The sequence below is a fragment of the Malurus melanocephalus genome, unplaced genomic scaffold (assembly GCF_030028575.1).
Source record: "Malurus melanocephalus ecotype Western Australia unplaced genomic scaffold, MMel_1.1 scaffold_423, whole genome shotgun sequence".
NCBI lineage: Eukaryota > Metazoa > Chordata > Aves > Passeriformes > Maluridae > Malurus > Malurus melanocephalus.
Genome location: NW_026623655.1, coordinates 531,189 through 540,485, shown reverse-complemented (window position 1 = coordinate 540,485; position 9,297 = coordinate 531,189). Strand labels below are relative to the sequence as shown.

Below are 9,297 nucleotides of genomic sequence, written 5' to 3'. Positions count from 1 at the left end.
GGAACTCAGATCTGCCCGCCTCCGTGTGAAACTTCACTTTAGAGATGTGATGGAAAGGCTGCATAAACCCAGGCTTCAGCTTTTACAATATGATAATGCTTTTTAAAATTCCGCCATATGCTTCTTCATCGCTGGATGTTGAAAATGTAGACATTCCTTGCACATTTGATGGCACTACACTCTTTTCTCTTCTTATTCTTGAAGGAAATGGCTTGAAAATTTGAAAAACAAATGGCAAAGTCATGATGACCTTAATCCATAACAAAAATATCAGCTTATTAGCAAATTTTCAGTGTAAAAATAGGCTTCATTTTAAGAGTGAGCGCTCAAACCAAAGTTGAATCCAAGAATCAGAATTGGCCAAATGTCTGTATCTCTGTCTACCTATAATACTAAAATCATGCTAGTGTTTTACCACCATCTGAATGAAGAGAATTATGTAAAATGGAATTCATACCTTCTCATCCACCTTTAAAATTCACCTGAGGGTCTGTGCTGCACTTGACCTCTTTCAGTTCATGACAAGCAAAGCCATGTTTTTTTCAAGAATTGAAAAGCCCAAGACATCTTAAAAATTTTTTTGATAGAGGGAAGACTTTTCAAAAGCAGGAGAGGGATTTCTCYCATAGCACAAGGTCCYTSTCTGTCTTGTTTTYCTTTTYTCACAAGCTGTCAGTGTTTTGCAAGTTATTTTTGCTCTGAGTCGTGGTGAAGTGCTCTCCCCAGTGATATGTGCCAGTTTTTGCAACTCCTTTCTTTTTATTAAGCAGCTCCCACAGTGGAAACAGTCTACACAAACCAGCAAATTAGGTCATGGGCTGAAATGAAAATGAGCATTTATAAAAAGTGTCAGAATTTGAATGGTGTTCAGATTGTGGTTTTATTACTTGTTTGCTATCGTGCTTCAGGGAAAGCTTAACTCTGATAATTTTTATCTAAATATTACAATTTCTGCAGTTTCTAAGGGGTTTTGTGATTGTTGTTTTTCCAGGCTATGCTTTTAATTTTTTTTTTATTTCTTCTAAACTTCCCTTTTCCCATGTGTTGAAAGATCTCTGTTACATGGTCTGATGGGCACACAAGCGAATATGAAGCTGAGTGGTTGAAGAAAAGATGCTTCTCTGAAGAAGCCAGAGCTGTAATGCGGCAAGATTTATTTTTACCAGGTAGGAGTTAAATCCACATCTGCCATGCCTGTGTCAAGTGCAGGGATTTGACACTCACAGTCCTGTGCACATGCAACAGGGACCCGTGGTTATTTTTCCCTCTTCTGCCTTCTGTGTCTGACAGAAGTACAACTTTTTGGGTTGCATTTACTTTCCTAAAAGCCTTTTTTTTTTCAGAAAGTGTTCGTTGGTCTCACAAACAAGCCATGGACCAGCAGTGGTCTGTGGCTATGCAAGTGTGTGTGTGTGCTGTTTAAACTATTTAATTTTTTTTCTAAAAAGAAAGATTATTTACAATTGCAAGGGAGTTACAACTGAAATATTTTTTTCCMTTTTCATGGCCTTCTTGTTAAAAAGTAACTGTGTAGCACAGCAGCGTGTGGTGCTGAAGTTCAGGTTGTGTTTGCTTTGCTTTCCCAGACATGTTTTAGTGGTAGACTGTCTTTTGATCACGACGTATTTTGTGCAACTGTCTTTGCAACATTTACTCTGTACAAATCACTTACACTTTTAAGTGAATAATTATAAACCCACTAGGTTTGGCATGATGCACATMATCATTCCTTTGACAGCCTTTCAGACTGAGCATGAAAGTGTGAAAGCTTTTAAGATGTCTGAGATTGCTCTTGACRGTGTTCCTGCGAGATCTGCTGGTGCAGAAAACTGTGCATCTGTATTCAGTGTTAAAATACTACATTATTTTATGTTTTTTTAATTAATAAGATGTTATTTTTATAGTCTAAAATTAAAATTATGAGTAATATTTCCATTCATTTCAGTGGATGCTCCAAAKGACTCTTCACAGTTCAGAATGGAACTTTCTCCCCCCAGTAAAATAGAAGTTTATATTGACTTTTAATTTTGGCAAAAAATAAACTGTTGTGGTTTTACTGTTTTGAAGGGTTTGGCATTTTTCCAGAGTGAATGTGGTGAAGATTCACCTCGTTCAGGGAAACTAGGCTTGATTTTTCAGGTAGTAAGGAATTTTATTTGTAAAAATGAATATGCTGTGGAATATAGTAGGATGTTTTGTAGCCTTGGAAGGGATTAACGTAAATTGAATATTGTTGTTATTAACACCCAGGCAAAATAATCTAGATCTCTAGTTGTGTCCATTGGCCAACTCAGTGTTAATAACTGAGATTTCAGTATTTCAGATGTAATGCTGCTTTTTTCACCTATTATGAAGCCTCAGTTGGCTGTGATTTGCCTTTACATGCATGCACATTCCAAATTCTTACTCTTGGCATCTAAACACAGTGCAAGTTTTGGAAACCATTTCTCTCCTCTGCTGCTACTCTTCTCCATTGGAGCAATCCAGGTAAAAATATACACCAAAAATCTGTTTCRTTCCTCAGGCAATGCTTTTTCAAATTCTGTTTCACGTGGTAGAATGGAAGAAATTATGCAAATAAAAACTAAACTAATTAACTGGATTTTTAATGGTGTCATTCACCTCTCCCTCATCCTCAGACAAGCCCTGGCTCCTTATAATTGACACCTTTTTGCAGTTTTTTGCATATTTTCCCACATTTCAGCTGCAAAAACAGGCTGCAGCCTGTGAGTTTGCATGCTGCTGTTTCAGATGTTTCTCAGTGTGTACCAAGGTAAGTTTAGAGCTTGCTTCCTTGTGCTCAGTGGAGCTGCACACTGTGAATTACACACTCTTAAGTAGCTAAACATCCCAGAAGTGTCGTGTTACACACAATGATACAAAATGCCAGCCCTGCATGCTGGTTCAGCAAAGAGAAAAGCAGGCTCACCAGACTGCTGCAGTTAMAGGTTAACCTTTGCAGCCGTGGCTATTTTTTTTTTCTTTTGCGAGTGGTTTTTAGTGCTGCCTTTTTGAAAAAAGAAAAAGAAGTTTTTCCATCGTAGTTTCTGGTTCAAGATACTTAGATGTCAGGCACTGTGTCAAGCCCAAAAAGAAGAGTAGGTCAGATTTTCATTGAGTGATGAAGTGACTATAAATAGCTCTGTGGCAGTATGTCAGGATTTTCCTCCTAAAACATTGCCAGTTCCTATCCATGCAAATGTGAAAAATCTGCTGTTTGTGTATATCAAGGCACATTTCAGCCCAGCTTACGAGATGTTCCAAAGGAACAGTTAAAGAGCAATAACCTTAGGTTATATTAAGGTTTCAACATCAGTTTAAAGGTTTGAGATGATAGTGGTCCTTTAAAATGTGATATGATATTGGATATCAGCTCCACAAAAGTTTGATTCAGGATGTTAACAACATCTGTGCTGTTTTCAATTTCTCTGCTAGGTCCTGAGAGATGATAATTTTAAGAGGATGAAGTTAAAAGTAATTTTTTACTTTAAAATTTTGGTCGTTTGACTTTATCCTGCAGTAATAACTAATGAGAGCTTAATGACTTGAGTCAGGCTGCCATATACATAACCCACAATACAGCAAAAATACACTTGGCTTTCAACAAACATCAAAATACATGCTGTAGACAAATAMTTTTTAAAAATTGCTGTAGACAAATAAATTTAAATGAATTATAGACTTTCTTGTATGACTACATAAGGTTTTGGTCAGCACTGTCCCATCCTGTGTAGTAAATGCTGGATAATTCCAAGTGTTTGTTGGTGCATGCACTCCATCTGCAGGGACTGRGCAAAGGGCATCTTCTCATTTTATGCAAACTCTAATGTAGTTATGACTAACCTGGCATGATCAAGAAATGGGATTTTTGTTTTCTCTTCCTTTTTCCCCCCAAATTACTGTTCTGAAATTATGGAAGGAGGCACTCATTCTTTCCAAAATGCTTCAGTCTTCCCATTTTGAAAAGCACATAAATCTAGGGGTTTAGTAGTCATAAATTATCGATAAAGACACAAAATAATTTTACAAGACTTGTTTTTATCCCATGGAAGTTGTTTAGTGACATATCCAACAATGTGATCTTCAGGGCTCCTTCCAACCCAAACYATTCTGTGATTCTATAYCTTSTGRTAAGCACCAGTATAAATACAAGGGAGAAAACCATTACCAGTGGTGCTTTCTAGCAAGACAGATTAATAAAAATGGTATTTTGACCTAAGATTCATTTTCACTGGAAACCTGTAGCAGTATAAACAGAAAAATAAATACACACATTTCTTTGCACTTAGCAAAAATATTCCTTTCAACTTGTCCTCTCATTCAACTTCTGACCTAAAATTTTGATACTGCCGTGTCTTGCTAAATTTCACAGTGAGTTTGCTCGTGATCCATGCAAACTCAGGAACCCTTTTTTGTGGTTTGCAGGACTGAGGGCATATTCACAAATCCATAGAAATCCCACTAACTCCATGCCTTGACTGTGCCCTGAGTTTTGATGCTGGAACAGCTAAGGAGTTGTTTCTCTWTTTCTTCCCTTTCAGAACAGCAGCACTGGGGCTCAGACCTTCAGCTTCCCAAAATACCTTTCGAAGAAATCTTGTGCAATGATGAAAGTGCTTACAAGTGGTTGTGCACCCTGAAGAAAGTAGGAATTGTTCTGCTGACAGGAGCTGCAGCCAAGCAGGGAGAATTGATTAGACTTGGCCAAAGGATTGGGTTCCTGCGTCTCACGTTTTATGGGTGAGTTTGTTTTATAGAATCTTTGTTTTGCCAGTGTTGTAATCACCTCTGAAGCAGAAATTCATTTATTACTGGCATCCAGTTCTGGGGTGGTTTTTACAATTGTAATAAAATAATAACTTTGGGTAATTTCCCTGCTATTTCACTCAGAGCCAAATGCACTGAGGCCTACAAAACATTATAAATAAAAAGATGAACTTGGAATTGGCAAACTTAGCAAATAAAACATTACCTCAMCTGGGCCCTGAATTCTAAACTGAAATGTAACAGCAATGAATATCACTCTGACACATGAAAGAAAGAAGCCTTTTTTTTTTGTCTAAATGTCTGCTTGGTGCGAGCTCCTAAAATGTCATTACTGTAAAAAATTGGAATATCCTCTGTATCAGCCAGAACATCAAGAGTTCCCATGGTTTTAAATAAACCTTTTTCTTTCTGTTGGGGAGGCCCAATCCCATTAATGATGTCTCCAGTCATGTCACCTTTAGTTTCTCCAGCTCTTATGCCCTCGACCTTGTGTTGCTCCTCTGTTTAAAGCCTTGTCCAGTGCTTTGTGTGGTGTGAAGGCCAATTTTTGGGGCTCCAGCACTGCCATGAAAACAGTTGATCCATCAGCATCTCCTAGAGGGCTTCAGCAGCAAGAAAAGCACATGGGTCATGATTATATAGTCACGATTCCATCAAGTGTTATCACTCCAGCAATTTTATATRTTTCATATAAACGGGACAATTAAAATGTGTGAAATTGTTTTAGAGCCATCAAGTGACACCTTAGCCTATTCATTTAAATGAGAAAACCTATCTGCCTTCAGCACTAATGACAAGAATGATGTAAGGGGCTATTTTTTGGTTGTCAGACTGGGAACTRTGGAAGTGTGGTTGAAATTATCATAGTTGAATACTGAGGTCATGTTCTGATGAATATGTGCTGTTACTCACATCATGTACTGATGAATATGTGCCATACCAAAAAAAAAGCTATTTCTCCCAGGCAGTTGAACACRTTTGCAAATATTCAAGGGGGATTTCCCTCTGGCAGTTGCAGAAGTTTAGTTTTAGCATTTTGCATAGTTTCTATACTAAACACCACTCCTAGGACAAAAGCATTTGTAAATAATTTTATCTGCACGTTCTTTAGACTCTTCTTTTTAAACTGTTCATTAAGAAGTCAAGCTAGGCCCACAACATCTGAAACATATTTGGTCTATAGGATTCCACAAGGGAAAATGAGTTTCATCATTTCTTTYAAATCACTTATGTGCCTGCAATTATATGGACTCTGTATGGTAAATTACCCTTTTCCAGACAAATGTCTGGATCTGTAACATGCATCTGCTGAGGACTGTCTTCAATCAAAAAACAAAACCTRTGGTTCTTGGTCTTAAATTCTCCTGCATGGTGTGTAACCCAAAACACTTTTAGTCTGTGCAGCAATGTGAGGTATTGAAGTTTTTGTCATATAGCTGTGACTTATTTTTTCACTGCAGTTGTCAGAAAACTTTTTTCCTGAATTTTGCCAAATTCCAAGACAGAAACTACGCAATAAAATAAACAGAGCTAATTCTCAAAAAGAGTGTCATAGAAAGAGAAGTTTCAGAGTCTTTCATGGAGACATTTTCCTCCAGTAGCAAGTCTTCAACTTACAGGAAGGCTCACCCTGTAAATGAGACTCAATATTTTCTAAGACTATAAAGCTTTAAAAATAACTTCTGGGGAAAGTAGCATGGCCTTTAACAAGTCTGTATTTCATTGATAACGTGCTCCATGTGGCAGAGGGAAAGTGGAAGGTTGATGAAAAGAAATGGGTCAGTTCCCAGTGGCTTATTTCTGAATSCTCAGTACTGAGATGATGATTTCTCCTGGCAGAAGCCTCTTGGTGAGGATTTTCAGCACTCAGCAAAGTGCCACCACTGGAAAGCCATCATTCTCCTAGATGCTCCCCTGGTGCCAGATGTCCCTTGCCACACTGAAGTTTATCTAGGACTGCTGAAATGAGCCTCTTTTKGGATGGAGGCACACTGCTAAATCCTTATTTCCTGATAATGTTACAATATTTYSRTGTTCAAARWCAGAATGACTYTTGTACRYTGATTTCAYAGTTTCAGTGTGTACTGGCTGGCCTTCTGGCTGGCTGTTCTAACATGTTTTCCCTTTTCCTTTTCATTCTAAAGACCAACTTGGCAAGTGCAAGACAAAGCAGATGCTAACAATGTGGCTTACACAAGTGGGAGACTCTGTTTYCACACTGATTATCCTGTTCTGCAGCATCCACCTGGGGTAAGTTGGATCCACTGACGTTTTCACCCCACAAAAGGTGAAAAGGAAATGTCCCTATGGTGTGAAATATGGTTAGTGATCAGTGGCTCTGAATTTTGTCTTAAAAGAGCAATGTGAAAATAATTACATATTAATATTCATGTGACAATCTGTGTACACATGGGTATGCAATTTATACAGTATCATGTAAATTCAGCGTAATAATTCTCCTGTACACCCCATAATTTTTACATTAAATTCAAGAAGTATTGAAATATTACCATATGAGAAAACTTTAGGRTCCTTTACATGCTTTGAATACTGTTCTCATTATTTCACAGAAGTTAGGTGTCTAAATGCTATAGTCAGGTTGTCACATGTTAGGATTCATCTGTTCAGCTCTGGAGGGGAACAGAGAAAGAAATGTGATTAAGATGGTATATTTTGTTTTCTGTGAATTGATTCAAGATAAACACTTGTTACCCTTTTATAACAGACAAAAAAGCAGGACCATTCTGCAAAACTGGATAACTACAGAAAATATATTTTCACCCAGTCCCTGCTGTATCAAAGTATAATTCACATAATTCCAGACAACTGGAAAATAGTAGGAATAGGTACAAAGGAACACAGATGACYCTGGAAAAGTTTGCACCTATAAAACTTGCCCTTCTCTTTGCATGCAGTACTCTGTTGTTTCTGTACTTAAACAAAAAGCCAATATGATTTACCCATAGGAAAGCACCAAACACTTCACAATAAGATTATCTTTTCATCATTTGGGTACTGGTGATTGATGTGGAGTAAGAATGGAACAGGGCTTCATTAATAGAGAGCAGATGTGAATTAGYTCACTGTCCTGTCTGTGCCAAAGCTCACACTCTGCTATGAAACATCCAAAAAAGACCATAATCTTTTTCATTCAAACGTGCTTGGAAGAAATAAAAGCACGAATGTACATTGAAATGGTTTTGAGGATTGTCCTGAATGTGCAGTTTTCTTTATATATCCAGTTATTACACAACATTTGATTTTGAATTCTTGAGTCGTGTTTATTACAAATATTTAAAGACATGCTCTTAAAGGGTGACGATTAATTTCAGAACCGTCCCATAAAAATTGGTTTAGGATTTCCCAGGACCACAGCATAACTTACACTGCTGCAGCCCACCTTGGCACAAGGCCTGCTGTGGCCACAAAAGAAAAGAACTTATTGCCTTGTGCTTCCTTCAGTGAGCCCTTTGCCCTGCCCACAGCTTCAGTTTCCCCCTTCATCATCATCAGCAAGGTCTGCAGGTCCAGCTGGTAAAGTGAACCAACCCTGTTCCAKTCCTCTTTCCCATCCTGAGGTTTTTTTTGTTTGGATTGAGTTTTTGATTGCTTAGCTGCCTTTTTTTGTTGTTTTGTTGTTTATTTGTTTGAGCTTCTTATGTTTGTGGGGTGGTTTTTATTTGGATTTTTGTTGTTGTTGTTTTGGGGCGTTTTGGGGGTTTTGGGATTATTGTTTGTTTTGGGTTGATTAGTTGTTTGGGTTTTTTGTGGTTTTGTTTTGTTTGTTTGTTTGTTTGCTTTTGGCTATATTGTTGGGGTTTTTTTGTTTGGTTTGGTTATTTTTTCCCCTACTGCTCTCAGCAATAATTCACCATCGTGGAAGGGCCAAGTGACAAAGGTAACACCATTTGGAACAATGAGTGCATTTTGTGTCATTTGCAGATGACCAATTACATTTTTTGTGACATCTTAGAGCCACAGAGGGTTTTACTGCTTGTGCCAGTGGCTCAAATTCACTCCAGTGCAACTTTTCTGATTTTGGTGACAGAATGTTGTGAAGCTGCAGCAAATGAGAGTTCAGTCTGTCACTGGGGAAAAGAAAAAACGAACAAAAAAACACACACACACACACAAAAACCCCAAAAAACCAAACCAAAACAAAAACATAAAAAAAGAACTGCAGATGTGAGAGAACTGATACTAATAAACTGTTAAATAAGCCAGCTAATTATTTTTTTTAAATGAGCTGTTAATTCCTTGCAGGTTCAGTTTCTTCATTGTATAAAGCAAACAGATGAAGGAGGTGAAAGTGAGGTTGTAGATGGATTTCATGTGTGCAACAAGCTGAAGAAACAAAACCCTGAGGCGTTTGRGATCCTGTCCTCTACTGCTGTAGACTACGCTGATGTTGGGGTGGATTATTGTGATTTTGCTGTGCACTGCAAACAAAGGATTATAGAGTGAGTCGTTTCAGCACCACCTAAAAGGAAAATCCCCGTCGTGCTGGGATTATCCGTTGGTAGGAGTAGG

At 37.9% G+C, this 9,297-nt stretch overlaps 1 protein-coding gene across 2 annotated transcripts in view; it reads left to right on the top strand.

Annotated features, from left to right (window-relative positions):
- The window catches only part of BBOX1 (gamma-butyrobetaine hydroxylase 1), a 12,546-nt gene that overhangs the window by 1,180 nt on the left and 2,069 nt on the right, over positions 1–9,297 (top strand). For both annotated transcript variants that reach the window (XM_057379772.1, XM_057379771.1), the window contains exons 2-5: positions 1,052–1,166; positions 4,542–4,740; positions 6,912–7,017; positions 9,031–9,227. In XM_057379772.1, coding sequence (XP_057235755.1) covers positions 1,052–1,166; positions 4,542–4,740; positions 6,912–7,017; positions 9,031–9,227 — 617 coding nt within the window. The remainder of the gene's footprint in view (positions 1–1,051; positions 1,167–4,541; positions 4,741–6,911; positions 7,018–9,030; positions 9,228–9,297) is intronic.